The following is a 17,480-nucleotide window of genomic DNA, read 5'->3' on the forward strand; positions in this document are numbered from 1 at the left end:
CTTTAACATATTACAACAAACTCTTCAGCACAAAGGTTTAAAATATAAACTGTACATGAAGTAAAATGAAGCTGATCAGAGATTTTTCAAATATTATTTATTATTCTGGAGAATTTGAAAATACATTTTGTTTAACGACTCATCAACTTCTATAATATAACTGACTGTACAGGTAAATATAAGCTCTCATAGTTGAAGCAGTAAGCTGATCTGAACAATAAATCATGTCTGACACCTCGACGTGATTCAGTTGAAGCTGCCGACTCCACATTCTTCTAAACTTCCTGCTACATGCTGCTGCTGACTGTCTGTGCTGCTGCCTCCTACCTGCTGCTGCTACTGAAAACTGAACATGAAAACTTTTGGAGCTGAAGGTAAATGTGTGTGTATGTTGTGGCAACACTGTGGTAATGGTCTGATAAGGTTAAGAGAGGAAGAGGCAATGTATTATTTACAAGCTACTATCATATTTGTAATATTAACACTATTAGTATTTCATTTTTAAATATCCTGATTATTGTCAATATCGTTATATCGCAACACTTCTAATTGGGATTGGGTCTTAGACTCCTACGGTTTGGTCTGAGAGTAATTCACAAAGTATTTTATCCCTATCATTAGCTCCAACGCCTGAGAGGCATCACATCACTTGTTGTACAACTACTTTAGGTACGTTTTGGCGGCTGCAGGAGGAGATTTGAGACTAATTCAAAGATAAAAGTTGAACTTTCATTTATCAAGTTGCTGTAAAAAGGATGTTACAAGTTATATTTACAATTAAATGGATAATAAAGTCATAAAATACTTCACACGTTCTTCCACTAAGCTGAACACTGGTGTATGTTAAGTTCATGAATCTAAGCTTCTCTAAGATATATAATTGTCTCTATTGCATATTCCTGCTTTAATACAAATGTTATGAAGAAACAGAAATATCAGACTATAAATGCAGGTCAGCGGGTTTTGTTGACGGTGCTGTACAACACAGCTGGATCCTCTGCAGCTCCCTGACCTCTGGCTCTGAGAAAAAAAGAAAAAGATATTGTATGAAATAAAATTACTGCCATCACATCCCAACAGTGACATTAATGAAGACAGATCAGGAAAATCCAAAAGCATTTCAAAGTGAAGTCATTTTAATCTTGCACAGTGTTCCTGTGTGAAGAGCCGCTCACCTCGGGGCGGTACTGGCACTGTTATATCTGACAGCAGCGTACTCGACTTCCTGTTGCTCCACGTGTCTTCGAGGCTGAGCTGGTCTGATGTTGGAGTACAGATTATCTGCCTGGTTGTTGGAGAAGTGGACGCTGGCGTACTGAAAGTCGTCCTGCTCCTCCGGCTGTCCCTGGTCAGGTAGACGTGAACAGAATTACTTTCAGCTACATATTTTAAATGAGTCTTTCATTTGAACAGTGCATTCTAGCAGAGGATTGAAACCAGGATGAAAACAGCCGAAGCAGAAGCAGCTGTGGTAATAATGGAGCTAATATCCCTGTTGTCAAAAGTGCAACATGAAGTCCTCCTCTGTCAGATGAGTTTTCTAGAAGCCCTTAAAGACACTGAGTGACTCGGCAGTATGAATAAACAGGAGCCAGACTGGGTTTTATTTCTTCTAGAGTGAAATACATAACTATCCTCACCTGTTCCCTGTCGTCTGGTCTCTCTTCAGCCTCAGTAGATTCCCTGGAAGCCCTCTTCTTCCTGGTTAGGAGAGTTAATTAAAACATAAACGACTGAATGTTTTAATTGTAAATTGCTGTGATTGAACATTCAATGATTCAGTAGAACAGAACTGCTCACCTGATCCACAGGAAGACAGAGAGGGATATGATAGCCAGGAGAACGACAGTGATGGTTCCAGCAGCCACTGATTTCCCTGATCCTAAGAAATGGTGATCAAAAGAAAACAGACAGTTAATCAGGCTGTTACAGCATGTTTTGGCATGTTGGTCCCACAGAGTGATATATGATAAAACAAGGGGAAAAAACAAACATATCCTGAATAATAGTGCACGTGTGTGTATTAAATCAATTAATGTCCTGCTCAATACAGGTGGACTGTCTGGACAAAAAATGAAACATGCACACTTTCTAAATTACATTGGATTACATCCCTGACATAATGGCAATAAACTGATATGGTTAAATATTTAGACTAAGGTGGTATTTGATTCCAAATGTACAATCTAGATCAAGTGAAAACAAACATGCCATGTTTCACTGCTGTAAATGCACAGCAGTAAAATGAGTATGTCAGAGCTTTTCTCATTATCATCAGTTTTGGCAGTCAAGGTCTAAAGAAGCCAATAGGACAGTATCATCTGCAAACAACAATACGCCATCCTAACAAACCAATAAATGGGCAGTTTTCACACCTGGGCTCCAAACTGACATTCTTTCCACATGTATTATGAGCAGGAGAGATCACAAGACAAAAGCCAACAGCCACATTGGATGTGCTTGGCAGGAGCCCAACAATAAAGACAGAACTCTCGCTCTGAGTGCACAGGGAATTAAGACTCTCAAGAAGCAATAACTGCACTAGAAACTGCTGCAGGACACCCACAGAAACATCAGGGAACACATTCTTGACCATTTTAAAGGTAGACACATGTAAACAAGATTATTATATTCCTATGAGCCCTTCATTATGTAACAGAGTGCAAAGACTCTGACCACTGTTTCACTGTTTTCACAGAGTGCTTCTTCTCCTACTGCTTCTATCCCCAGGTGAGGTCAACAATGTTCTCCTCTTACTGAAAACATTCAAGCTGATACATTCCTTGATTTTACTTTAAGAAAAATGTAGTATTAATTATTATGCTTATAACTTTAATGCAATAACATTTTTAAAAATCAAAAACGTACCTGCCACAGTCAGATGTACGGTGGTTTTATTTCTTCCTCTTCTGTTCTGGACTTCACAGGAATAATTCCCACTGTGTTCAGCTCTGATGTCAGTGAGGGTGAAGATCTGTCCTGATGCTTTTGGTGAGTCTTCATTCTCCTTGTACCAGGTGTAATTAGCTGCTGGGTTAGCATCACTGCTACAGGTCAGATTCACTGAACTGCCCTCCACTATCTCAGCAGAGGGACTCACTGACACAGAGGGAAGCTTTGGAGCATCTGGAGGAGAAAACATGAAGACATTTCACATTTAATTTTAAAATTGCGGATGACTTTCAGATGAATAACAGATGAAATACAACAAGGAAATATTAATCATAAAGTAGGTGATTCAGTTTGATTCAACCCTTTGCAACATATATTAAATAAAACTAGTGGCTGTCTTCTTAGGTTTGGTATAAAATTGTAAGATTTCATTTGTGACACAAGGTGAAAATTCTTCCACCATTTGTTCATATATTTTTAGTCCTCTTCCTACAATCCTAAAAATGTGGTCATGTTACCAAATCAAGACAGCAATTTTGTTTCCATCAAAATGTTTGTGGCAATACAAACTAGTATATAATATATAATATAATATATAAGTACTAAACATCATGTCTCAGAGACAGGGTTGATAACAGGACTCTGGCCACATTAGATGTTGGATGTGTATTTATGTGTGGGAGCATCTGAAACTTTAGAGCTGGTTTTCTGGATCAATGAACATCTGTGCAGATCTGGAAACAATTTGTACATAAAACATCATTTCATCATCTACTGTAGCTGCTCAGTGAACAACAGCAGCAGACTGTGAAGGTCAAACAGGCAGAGCTGGAGAAAGTGCACGATCAGCAAAACACCTGACTGGGTGACAAGGTTTTAAAAAGTTGTCATTAGTTGATTTAAATCAGCTGCGTTTTACTCACATTTCACATCAACAGAGATGTATTCAGACGTCCTCCCCCACAGCTCGTTCTCAGCTGTACAGTAATACTCTCCAGAGTCAGAGGACTGGATGGAGCTGAAGACAAGCTGTGGTTCTTTACTGAGAGGTTGAAGGTCTGGATCTCCATTCTCCTTGTACCAGGTGTATTTAGCTGCTGGGTTAGCATCACTGCTACAGGTCAGAGTCACTGAACTGCCCTCCACTATCTCAGCAGAGGGACTCACTGACACAGAGGGAAGCTTTGGAGCATCTGGAGGAGAAAAGATTGACATTTTTACATTCAGTTTTAATATGTGTGTTGGCAATGGAGGTCCATGTAAGAAATAGACAGACATCAGAAATACCAAACTAACTAATCTTACTTGAACCTAATCAACATAAATCCAAATGCACATAAACATCACAGACAAAATGTCTCGCAGTTCATCAGTGATCAAGGAAATTATCCTGGTTCAGTGTCTTTGGACACTTTCATGTTACTAATGAACTCTAGTAGGTAAGTTAGCTAAAGGTGTGCATACTAACACTCAAAACACAAGTAAGACTAACAACTTGTAACTCCTCACATCTGAACAATCATATGACTAGATTCTGTTCACTCTTGGATGGACCAGACTTAAAAAAGTCCTTGAATAAAAGTGTTTTTGCATGTTTAAGTGTCAACTAAAGATCCAGACAGATCTTGTTGGACTGTGAGTGAAGTGACACAAAAAATACATATTTATTCAACAAGTCTAGAATCTTAGTGCAGCTATTTGGTTGTCGACCACTTCTGCACAACAAATCACCAAATACCACTGAGTTACATTAACATGTTAAAGGCTCCCTGAGATGGAACAGAAAGTAAACTCACACACTGGAGGAGACGGGAACTTCTCATAACCTCTGACAGCACAGGTGTACTTGTCTGCATGACCACCGTCACCTGGATAATAATACCGGTAATTTTCATGTCTTTTCTGTCCATTCTTGAACCAGATGAAGGAAGTATGACCATAACAACTGCTGATACATATCAGGTAAGTGGTTGAAAGTGATCGATGCACCTGCACCTTGGGAGGCTCTGTAAATATGTGCATAATGAACAACAATGTCAATTATGTTCATGAATACATACATAAGATGTATACAAACATTTACAGTGATTTCAAGAAATTAAACACTTTGAACTAAATTAATAAATATTCAGCTGAAAATGTTACCTGTGACAGACAAAGTGACTCCAGGTGAACCAGAATATTTCCCACGTTCTTGGTCTGTAATGAATCTGAACTTGTACTCAGCTGAGTCGCTCTCTCTCAGGTCTGTGATTCTCAGAGTGCAGGCCTTGTTAACACAGTTAAACTGCACACGACCTGAATACCCTGGGTCTGTTCTCAGATCCACATGAACACCATTACTCACTTTTGTAAACCAGAATTGATTCTCAACTCTCTTTACAGTGGATGGGTATCTGTAGGTGCAGCTCATGTCCACGGTTGATCCTTTTAAGGCACAGATCTTAGTAGACCTGTAAGTCACTCCCCAGCCATACTGACCCTGTATCACTGTAACACAGAGCACATCAGAAAACACAATGAAACTGAATAACTTCAGTTAACAATCACTTAATAAGACAAAGGTGATCATACTACCATTATGATGTGGGGGAAAGGTAACATGGACATGCTTCAAAATCCTCGATTATCAGACTAATTACTGTCATCAAAAGTTCTTAATCATGCGTCAACAAAAAGTCCTCCACACAGAAAATTCATAAAAACATGTTTTACACACTTTTCTGAGATGCTGAAGAATAGTTGTATGAAATACTCATGTTACCCCACCCACATGTTTTTGGGTTTTTTTGGACTTCATACGGCTTTATTGATAGAGCAGCTGAAGACATGACAGGAAACAGGATGAGAGAGAGGGGAAGCGACACGCAGCAGGGAGCCCCAGGCCGGGACTCGAACCCGGGGCCACTGTGGCGAGGACAGAGCCTCTGTACATGGGACGCCAGCTCCACCAACTGAGCTAAACAGCGCCGCCACACACATGTTAACTTCCCTTTAATAGGCACTTTCTGACTAATGCTTTAAATAAATAACACTTCATGACTTTTGTATGTTATTTCTGAACGACACCAGGATGAACACAAACAAAGGAGGAGTGGAAGATGTGAACATGCTTTCTACAGTTAAACTCAATGTGCACCCAGTCTGAAGGTGCAGTGAAGTGAACAGGAAGGTATTGAACCTGTGACCTTTAATGCAGTTTACTGACCAGGATAAGAGGAGAAATATTATTTATTAGAGTCTGTGCTGTTCTTGGTCAGTTCTCTCTGTTCACTCTGTGGTCAGGATGCTGCTGAGTTAAGTGTGAAAACTAAAAATAAAAGCAGAACACTGAAGTGTGGGAAACTGCTTCAAGCTGCGATGATGTAATGATAAGCTGTCTGCATATAGCATGGAAACATCACACTGACGTCAGACAGCACAAACAGAACTAGCAGGCAGTGGTTCAGATGTACGATCATATACAAGAAGTACAGTCAGTTTTTGGGGTTTTACTGTGAGAACAATATCCCTCCAAAAAACTTCACTGTGATAAAAGTAGCTGCAGATACAAACTAATCGTCCTCCACATGAGCTGGTGCTTCTGCAGCCAGGGTCGACTTCAGAACAGATTAAACAGGATGAGAAGGGAAAAGTTCTGAAAACCCAAAATATTCTCAGTTTACAGCGTGTAAAAGTGCTGAGCACACAGCTACTTCATGCAAAAGTCAAGATTCCCTCTTTAAATGCAGTAAATGTAACTGTACCTGACACAGAGAGAAGGACGACCACAAATCCACTCGCTGCTGCAGTTAAACTCATATCTGCTCCTCTGATCTCTCTGTGAGGTTTCAGAGACAATCAAACATGTCAGCAGATAAAATAATGATGCACACAGGAGGTTTACAGTATCAGTCACATCAACAAACAATTCTACTTACAATGAAGACGGACGTCGTCTTGAAAGAAGCCGTTCCTCAGTTGTCAGTGAGCAGAAGTCAGATATCAGGCTCTTAAACCACTAGATGTACTTCCTCTTTAGTTCATACATGACGTGCCAAATGCCAGTCAACACCCACATCGTACTAAAGCTGTGTTGTCTTGCAAAGTATAAATTCAATAATAAATGCAGTATCGGATGCATTAAGTCACATTTTTGATTAAGATTGTAAATATTTACACCTGCCCTCTACAGTTCATCTCTATGTGCTCTGAGGCAGGATGTCACACAGTCTGCAGGTGTAGTGAAGGAGCAGGAATGCATTGTACCTGTGAACCACAAGGCAGTTTGACTGAAGAGGATGAAGAGCAGAGGGTTCATTATAAGAGAGGATGGAGAATGACATGTTATTGATGTTTCTTGGTTTGTTTCTTCTCTGTTCACTCTGCAGTCAGGTTGCTGCTGTGTGCAGAGAAAAGCAGAACACTGAGCTGTGAGAAACTCCCACGTCTGTTAGTGTTAACAACCCATGAACATGTAACACACACAGTTCAAGAAGACTGGTAGGATCTGGTGAGGACACACAATGGTTTTTAATGACGTTGGCTCGTTTAGGTGGTTCAGATTGATAAACTGTGCAGAGATGTCCAACATGTAGAAAAAAGTGTCACCTAACATTTGAAAAAAACACCCAAACCTCACAGTGTGCAGAGAAACACAACACAACTATCTGCATGGCTACATACCACTGAAGGATGCTCTCAGCCCACTGTCTCACTTTGAACACACTTTATTGGCTTTGTCAGCCAGGACAGGTGAAAACCCAGAAGCTGATCAGAGATTTTTCAATTATTATTTATTATTCTGGAGAATTTGAAAATACATTTTGTTTAACGACTCATCAATTTCTATAATATAACTGACTGTACAGGTAAAAATAAGCTCTCATAGTTGAAGCAGTAAGCTGATCTGAACAATAAATCATGTCTGACACCTCGACGCGATTCAGTTGAAGCTGCCGACTCCACATTCTTCTAAACTTCCTGCTACATGCTGCTGCTGACTGTCTGTGCTGCTGCCTCCTACCTGCTGCTGCTACTGAAAACTGAACATGAAAACTTTTGGAGCTGAAGGTAAATGTGTCCACTTCCCCCACATCCTCCACAGCCTCGCTCTCCTCTGTGATGTTTCAATGTGGTACTTCTTTGTGTCCATCAGGTGAGTCCTGCCTCTGGTTCAGCTGCATCTGAAGAGAATCACACAAAACATGTGTAAAGTTTTAGTTGTGACTGTGACTGTGAATCTAAAGTCGGGATGTTTTATCTGATGCAGGCGTCTCTAACCTGACTGGACTTCACAGCATGTCTTCCTGCTGCTCTGTGTCTTCTGTCTGTGCTGCAGTGAAGTCTGACACGTTCTCATACTCAGGACAAGAGTCCAGCTGATGAGGAGAGATGACAAAATGAGGCTCAAAGGACCTCATTCATGAACCGGCATAAAATCAGATCAGCCAGGTTATTATAACTGTGATATAGGGGAAGTTTTGTCAAGATGGCCTCTCTCTCTCTCTCCGTCTCACCTCTATCATCTCGACAGGTTCTTGTGGTTCAGTGGTGGAGCTCAGAGTTTTCTTCTTCCTGGATTGAGTCCAACAACAACAAATACAAAATTCAACACTGAGAAACTCATATCACTAAAACTAAATGAAGTCTGAAGAAGAAAATAAAAGAGCAGATGGATTCTGATTGTTTCACCTCGTCCACAGACTCAGGAGAAGAAGAGGAATCAAGACCACCACAGTCACCCTGATGATGTTCATTATCATTGCTGAATTCACTAGAAACACACACAGATCTGTCATGAAAATGAATAAATCACTTTTCCAGGTGATGCTGTCTGTTAATCAGTCAGTCAGAGTCATCCACCTCTGACATGATGGAGGTTCCTCCCTGAACACAGCTACAGAAGAACTGTCTCTGAACGCAGACAGGAAATGTTGTTTTCTTTGCACCAGTTATGACTTGTTACATATTAACATGTTAATCTGGTCTGGTGCAGTAAACAGGTGTGTGTGCAGGTGAATGAGGATAACTCACCTGCCACAGTCAGATGTACGGTGGTTTTATTTCTTCCTCTTCTGTTCTGGGCTTCACAGGAATAATTCCCACTGTGTTCAGCTCTGAAGTCAGTGATGGTGAAGATCTGTCCTGATGCTTTTGGTGAGTCTTCATTCTCCTTGTACCAGGTGTATTTAGCTGCTGGGTTAGCATCACTGCTACAGGTCAGAGTCACTGAACTGCCCTCCACTATCTCAGCAGAGGGACTCACTGACACAGAGGGAAGCTTTGGAGCATCTGGAGGAGATTTGAAGAGACTCATGTCATTCACATCAGATAATGGCTTAGTCACATTTACAATTTGGATAAAGAAAATAAAAATAGACCACAGTTAACAGTTAATACACATTATATATCTGCAGATGGTCAGTAAATGTTTACAAACATGTGAAGCAGATTTGCTGTCTACAAGTCATATGTCCCTTAACGCTGAGTCAGCAGGACACCAGTGCTGCTTATATTTTGTACTCACACTGGACATCGACTGATACAGACGAGGACATGATCTCTCCATACTGATTCTCAGACTTGCAGGAGTAGTTCCCTCTGTCCTCAGAGCTGATGGAGGAGAAATGATAGATGCGTGTCTGTCCTCGAAGCAGATTTTGTTTCTCCTTGTACCAGGTGTATTTAGCTGCTGGGTTAGCATCACTGCTACAGGTCAGAGTCACTGAACTGCCCTCCAGTATCTCAGCAGAGGGGCTCACTGACACAGAGGGAAGTCTTGGAGCATCTGGAGGAGAAAACAAACACATTTTATATTCAATTTTAATATTGCAGATGAGTTTCAGATGAATAACAGATGAAATACAATAAGGAAATATTTGTCATAAAGTAGGTGGTGCAGTTGATTTAACCCTTTGCAACATCTATTGAATAAAACTAGTGGCTGTCTTCTTAAGTTTGGTATAAAATTGTCAGATTTCATTTGTGACACAAGGTGAAAATTCTTCCACCATTTGTTGATTCTGTCATGACTCACGTCACGCCAGCCACTCATCGCCAGATCGTACTATCAGCAAGAGCGTTTGCTTCAGCCGTTCCTGCCTGCTTGACTGTCGCCAGTCCCAGACGTGAGTTCCTTGCCCCCTGAACAAATCTCCCAGTTGGACGCGGACCACGGACGCATTTCACGTGGGGACGCCAAACAAAGACACTGATTCACTTGCCACCTTCGCCAAACCACGCGGGATTCCAGGATTCTCCAACACCCCTCCCCCTCTGCACATTTATTCACTGTGTCACAAATAAATATTCAACTTTAACTGTTTTTCTGAGTTCTGTGTCTTGCATTTGGGTCTGGTCCCTGTTATCACTAACAGATTCTTTAAAAAGACTGCAGCTGGTGCCACAACATGTGTGTAATTTAACTGTGTGGGGAACAAAACGTTTTTCCTTCCTACAATCCTAAAAATGTGCCCATGAAACGAAATAAAACATCAATTATGTTTCCATCAAAATGTTTGTGGCACTACAAACTAGCACTAAACATCATGTCTCAGAGACAGGGTTGATAACAGGACTCTGGCCACATTAGATGTTGGATGTGTATTTATGTGTGGGAGCATCTGAAACTTTAGTTGTTAACTTTACTTTTCTGGATCAATGAACATCTGTGCAGATCTGGAAACAATTTGTAAATAAAACATCATTTCATCATCTACTGTAGCTGCTCAGTGAACAACAGCAGCAGACTGTGAAGGTCAAACAGGCAGAGCTGGAGAAAGTGCACGATCAGCAAAACACCTGACTGGGTGATAAAGTTTTAAAAAGTTGTCATTAGTTGATTTAAATCAGCTGCGTTTTACTCACATTTCACATTAATATAGATGTATTTAGACGTCCTCCCCCACAGCTCGTTCTCAGCTGTACAGTAATACTGTCCAGAGTCAGAGGACTGGATGGAGCTGAAGTGAAGCTGTGGATCTTTACTGAGAGGATGACGGTCCGGATTTCCATTCTCCTTGTACCAGGTGTATTTAGCTGCTGGGTTAGCATCACTGCTACAGGTCAGAGTCACTGAACTGCCCTCCACTATCTCAGCAGAGGGACTCACTGACACAGAGGGAAGCTTCGGAGCATCTGGAGGAGAAAACATGAACACATTTTACATTTAATTTCAATATGTGTGTTGGCATTAGGATCCACATACAGCACACATCAGAAAAACTAAAGCTAGTTCATCTTACTTTTGATTCAAATTGAAAACATAAAGCACACAAAGACATGAAATCTTTTCACAAGTTGGCAAAGAAACATGAGTGGAAAGAATGAAGTGAGATACTTCATTGTCTTCACTCATGTTTTGTGAACTAACCAGAATCAAAACAGTCAAAACCTGAAACCATCAAGTGTTTTGTATCAGAAATTAGAGATTGGTTAATAACAAATTAATTAGTACAAATGGTGGCTCAAAAGGCTCCACCAGGTGTTATTTCAGTGGACGACTGTAAGTAAACTCACACAGTGGAGGAGAGCGGGAGTTCTCATGTCCTTCTACAGCACAGGAAAAGCTGTCTGCAGGATTGAAGTAGTCTGAATAATAATAAGATGATTGTCCCTGACCGATCCGTCCATTCTTGTACCAGACGTAGTGAAGACGACCAGATAGATGACAACTGCTGTGACACATCAGCACTACCCAGCGTGTAGAGGCCTGTAAGCTGTTCACCATCACCTGCAGATCTGAATGTGAATAAGAAACAGAAGTCTTCATTTTAGGCTGAATGTCAACACACACACACACACACACACACACACACACACACACACACACACACACACACACACACACACACACACACACACACACACACACACACACACACACACAAAATGTGTGACAGACAAAGTGACTCCAGGTGAACCAGAATATCTCCCACCTTCTTGGTATGTAATGAATCTGAACTTGTACTCAGCTGAGTCGCTCTCTCTCAGGTCTGTGATTCTCAGAGTGCAGTCCTTGTTAACACAGTTATACTGCACACGACCTGAATACTGTGGGTCTGTTCTCAGATCCACATGAACACCATTACTCACTTTTGTAAACCAGAATTGATTCTCAACTCTCTTTACAGTGGATGGGTATCTGTAGGTGCAGCTCATGTCCACGGTTGATCCTTTTAAGGCACAGATCTTAGTAGACCTGTAAGTCACTCTCCAGCCATCCTGACCCTGTATCACTGTAACACAGAGCACATCAGAAAACACAATGAAACTGAATAACTTCAGTTAACAATCACTTAATAAGACAAAGGTGATCATACTACCATTATGATGTGGGGGAAAGGTAACATGGACATGCTTCAAAATCCTCGATTATCAGACTAATTACTGTCATCAAAAGTTCTTAATCATGCGTCAACAAAAAGTCCTCCACACAGAAAATTAATAAAAACATATTTTACACACTTTTCTGAGATGCTGAAGAAAAGTTGTATGAAATACTCATGTTACCCCACCCACATGATTTTGGTTTTTTTTGGACTTCATACGGCTTTATTGATAGAGCAGCTGAAGACATGACAGGAAACAGGATGAGAGAGAGGGGAAGCGACACGCAGCAGGGAGCCCCAGGCCGGGACTCGAACCCGGGGCCACTGTGGCGAGGACAGAGCCTCTGTACATGGGACGCCAGCTCCACCAACTGAGCTAAACGGCGCCGCCACACACATGTTAACTTCCCTTTAATAGGCACTTTCTAACTAATGCTTTAAATAAATAACACGTTATGACTTTTGTATGTTATTTCTGAAGGACACCAGGATGAACACAAACAAAGGAAGAGTGGAAGATGTGAACATGCTTTCTACAGTTAAACTCAATGTGCACCCAGTCTGAAGGTGCAGTGAAGTGAACAGGAAGGTATTGAACCTGTGACCTTTAATGCAGTTTACTGACCAGGATAAGAGGAGAAATATCATTTATTAGAGTCTGTGCTGTTCTTGGTCAGTTCTCTCTGTTCACTCTGTGGTCAGGATGCTGCTGAGTTAAGTGTGAAAACTCCAAATAAAAGCAGAACACTGAAGTGTGTGAAACTGCTTCAAGCGGCGATGATGTAAAGATAAGCTGTCTGCATATAGCATGGAAACATCACACTGACGTCAGACAGCACAAACAGAACTAGCAGGCAGTGGCGCAGATGTACGATCATATACAAGAAGTACAGTCAGTTTTTGGGGTTTTACTGTGAGAACAATATCCCTCCAAAAAACTTCACTGTGATAAAAGTAGCTGCAGATACAAACTAATCGTCCTCCACATGAGCTGGTGCTTCTGCAGCCAGGGTCGACTTCAGAACAGATTAAACAGGGTGAGAAGGGAAAAGTTCTGAAAACCCAAAATATTCTCAGTTTACAGCGTGTAAAAGTGCTGAGCACACAGCTATTTCATGCAAAAGTCAAGATTCCCTCTTTAAATGCAGTAAATGTAACTGTACCTGACACAGAGAGAAGGACGACAGCAAATCCACTCGCTGCTGCAGTTAAACTCATATCTGCTCCTCTGATCTCTCTGTGAGGTTTCAGAGACAATAAAACATGTCAGCAGATAAAATAATGATGCACACAGGAGGTTTACAGTATCAGTCACATCAACAAACAATTCTACTTACAATGAAGACGGACGTCGTCTTGAAAGAAGCCGTTCCTCAGTTGTCAGTGAGCAGAAGACAGATATCATGCTCTTAAATGACTACATTTCCTTCCTCTTTAGCTTATTAACATACATGACGTGCCAAATGCCAGTCAACACCCACATCGTACTAAAGCTGTGTTGTCTTGCAAAGTATAAATTCAATAATAAATGCTGTATGGGATGCATTAAGTCACATTGTTGATTGTGATTGTAAATATTTACACCTGCCCTCTACAGTTGATCTCTATGTGCTCTGAGGCAGGATGTCACACAGTCTGCAGGTGTAGTGAAGGAACAGGAATGCATTGTACCTGTGAACCACGAGGCAGTTTGACTGAAGAGGATGAAGAGCAGAGGGTTCATTATAAAAGAGGATGGAGAATGACATGTGATTGATGTTTCTTGGTTTGTTTCTTCTCTGTTCACTCTGCAGTCAGGTTGCTGCTGTGTGCAGAGAAAAGCAGAACACTGAGCTGTGAGAAACTCACACGTCTGTTAGTATTAACAACCCATGAACATGTAACACACACAGTTCAAGAAGACTGGTAGGATCTGATAAGGACACACAATGGTTTTTATTGACTTTGGCTCATTCAGGTGGTTCAGATTGATAAACTGTGCAGAGATGTCCAACATGTAGAAAAAAGTGTCACCTAACATTTGAAAAAAACACCCAAACCTCAGAACACAACAAAACTATCTGCATGGCTACATACCACTGAAGGTAAGAGAGAAAGTGTCTTTTTGTAATTTGGGTGAACTGACCCTTTAAAGCAGACAGAGGAGGAAGCACTCAGTGATGAAGCCTGAATGTGCCACACTTAAACTTTCCCACTAGAGGGCAGAGAAACATCAGAGATACTGAATAAGGAGCCTGAAACATTTTATCCTCCATCACTGAATGTTACATTACATTCAAATTTACTTTATTTTCACATTTTAGGACTAAAACTTCTTTCATTTTGACTTGTTTACACTGGACATTTAATTTATTAAGCATCACAGGTAGTGATTAATAATAATAATAATAATAATACATTTTATTTGGAAGGCGCCTTTCTAGACACTCAAGGACACCGTACACAAATGAGATAAAAGAATACATCAAGAATAAACATCAATATCAATAAATGAAAAAAATAAATAAAAAACACACAAAATAAGAACAATTACAATAGATTGAAGGGCTGGGACAGGGCAATCAGAGGGAATAGGCAGTTTTAAACAGGTGTGTTTTGAGTTGTGATTTGAAGTGGGGGAGTGATTCAATGTTTCTGAGTTGGGGTGGAAGTGAGTTCCAGAGGGCAGAGCGGCTGAATGCTCTGCTCCCCATGGTGGTGAGACGGGCGGAGGGGACAGACAGGTGTATGGAGGAGGAGGATCTGAGGGAGCGGGAGGGAGTGGGAACATGGAGGAGGTCTGACAGATATGGGGGGGCGAGGTTGTGAATGGCCTTGAATGTTACCAGGAGGACTTTGTATTGGATACGGAAATGAACCGGGAGCCAGTGGAGCCGCTGAAGGACAGGGGTGATGTGGTGGATAGAGGGGGTTCTTGTTATGATGCGGGCAGCTGAATTCTGGACCAGTTGAAGTTTATGGAGTGATTTGTGAGGGAGGCCAAAGAGTAGAGAGTCGCAGTAGTCCAGGCGGGAGGTGACAAGGCTGTGGACAAGGATGGCGGCAGTGTGGGGGGTGAGGGAGGGGCGGAGGCGGTTGATGTTTCGTAGGTGGAAGTAGGCAGACCGGGTAATGTTATTGATATGGGATTGAAAGGATAGTGTACTGTCAAGGATGACACCCAGACTCTTAACCTGGGGGGAGGGTGAAACGGAGGAACTGTCAATAGTGAGTGAAAAGCTGTCGGTTTTGGATAGAGTGGATTTAGTGCCAATGAGGAGAACCTCTGTTTTGTTGCTGTTTAGTTTAAGGAAGTTTTGGGTGAACCAGGTTTTTATTTCAGAGATGCAGTCGGTGAGGGAGGTGGGCGGGAGAGAGGATGAAGGTTTAGTGGTGAGGTAGAGCTGGGTGTCATCGGCATAGCAGTGCAAGTGAATGTTAAATTTGCGGAAGATGTTGCCGAGGGGAAGGAGGTAGATGATGAAGAGGAGGGGCCCCAGGACAGAGCCCTGGGAGACACCTGAGGTGACAGAGGAGGGGGTGGATTTGAGGGACTTGAGTTGGATGAATTGAGTGCGGCCAGAAAAGTAGGATGTGAACCAGTCCAGGGGAGTGTGGGTGATGCCAATGGAGGATAGCCTGCTGAGGAGGGTGGTGTGAGAGATGGTGTCAAAAGCTGCACTCAGGTCGAGGAGGATGAGGATGGTGAGGAGTCCAGAGTCAGATGCCATAAGTAGGTCGTTGGTGATTTTGATGAGTGCTGTTTCCGTGCTGTGGAGTGGGCGGAAACCGGACTGGAACTGTTCATACAGATTATTGTGGGATAGGTGAGAATGGAGCTGGGAGGCAACTGTTTTTTCAAGGATTTTTGAGATGAAGGGTAGATTGGAGATAGGACGGAGGTTGTCGAAGTTGGAGGGGTCGGCGCCAGGTTTTTTCACAATTGGGGTAATGGCAGCTGTTTTGAAGGGTGTAGGGACAGTTCCAGTGGTGAGGGAGGAGTGGATGATAGCAGAAATGAGGGGGGCCAGAGAAGGGAGGCAGGTTTTAACAAGTTGGGTGGGGAGGGGGTCCAATTGACAGGTGGATGGTTTGGATTTCCGGATGAGTTCTGAGATTTCTGAGAGAGTGGGGAGCTGGAAGGAGGAAAATGAGTGTGAGGGTGGGGGAAGGTCAGCTGAGGTGCTGGGGTGAGGCAGTGATCCAAGGTTCAGGTGGATGTTCTTGATTTTATCAGTGAAAAATGACATAATGGCGTTGCAAAAGGAGGTTGTGTATAAGTGAGGGGGGAGAGAGTCCTGGGGTTTGGTGGTATTGTTGAGGAGGGAGAACAGTGACTTGGAGTTTCCTTCATTGGCAGTGATTAAACTGGAGTAGTAGTGGGTTTTGGTGCTGGCAATGGAGTCCTTATAGCGTAAGATGTGGTTATTGTACATTTCTTTGTGTATAGTGAGACCAGTTTTTCTATGGAGACGTTCAAGTTGCCGACCTTTGCTTTTCATGAGACGAAGATCAGGGGTGAACCCATGGGGCGGAGACGGCGAAAGAGACCGATCTGTTTTTTAGCGGAGCAAGAGAATCTAAAATATTACGGAGTCCAGTGTTGTAATGAGAAACCAGATCATCGGGGGTGGACAGATTATGGATGTCAAGGTGGCAGAAGGACTGGCTGATTGAGTTCAGGAGTCCATAATTCAGAGTAGAGATCAAAAACTTTAACATATTACAACAAACTGTTCAGCTCAAAGGTTTATCATCAGGGTGTTGCATAAACTTGGACTTTTATTCTGGAAAGGCTTCACATTTATTGAACCTGGATCTACTCTGCTTCGTTCAATCACCCCACAAGAATTTAATCGAACCTAATGGAGATTTACCGCTCAAATATAAGTTCAGGTCCTCCTCAGTAAAAACTTTCTCTGTGCATCTTCATATCAGGAACATCCCAAATCATAATGTTCCATTAAACTGTTGAACATTTCATTCTTATGGACACAAAATGTGACAATGTGAGAAATAAGCCAAAGCTAAAGGACAGATTTGAATTTAAATGTTTTGATATCTGGTGAACAAATAATAATCTCAAAAATTAACAGAAAAATAATTAGTTTAAAGCTGATATTTAAAGGTTTTGCACACTAATGTTTCCACCTACAGAGCTGTCCAACAGTTCCTTCACTTGTTGTGGAAGCTGGCTGTTGATTTGACTCAGCAGCAGAAATAATTGGAAAATGTAACATCTGTCAAAGTGTTTTACTACTGGACTTATGTTTGTTTTTAATGTGTGACAATATAAAC

General features: G+C 41.7%; 1 protein-coding gene and 1 long non-coding RNA gene across 2 annotated transcripts; both read right to left on the reverse strand.

Annotated features, from left to right (window-relative positions):
• Window positions 1-163: 163 nt before the first annotated feature.
• Window positions 164-12,555, reverse strand: LOC141004275 (B-cell receptor CD22-like). Its single transcript, XM_073475700.1, has 11 exons — window positions 12,519-12,555; window positions 11,811-12,110; window positions 11,392-11,613; window positions 10,741-11,010; window positions 9,401-9,661; window positions 3,816-4,085; window positions 2,869-3,126; window positions 1,801-1,882; window positions 1,641-1,701; window positions 1,176-1,345; window positions 164-1,020 (listed from the first exon to the last, which is right to left on the reverse strand). The coding sequence occupies exons 1-11, from the start codon at window positions 12,553-12,555 to the stop codon at window positions 954-956; spliced, it is 1,998 nt and encodes a 665-aa protein (XP_073331801.1). The 3' UTR covers window positions 164-953.
• On the reverse strand, window positions 5,358-7,547 carry LOC141006456 (uncharacterized). The gene is made up of 3 exons (XR_012179920.1): window positions 6,813-7,547; window positions 6,639-6,712; window positions 5,358-5,382 (listed from the first exon to the last, which is right to left on the reverse strand). It is a non-coding gene; the product is annotated as an uncharacterized lncRNA (long non-coding RNA).
• Window positions 12,556-17,480: the final 4,925 nt, after the last annotated feature.

Source organism: Pagrus major, chromosome 1 (assembly GCF_040436345.1).
Source record: "Pagrus major chromosome 1, Pma_NU_1.0".
Classification (NCBI taxonomy): domain Eukaryota; kingdom Metazoa; phylum Chordata; class Actinopteri; order Spariformes; family Sparidae; genus Pagrus; species Pagrus major.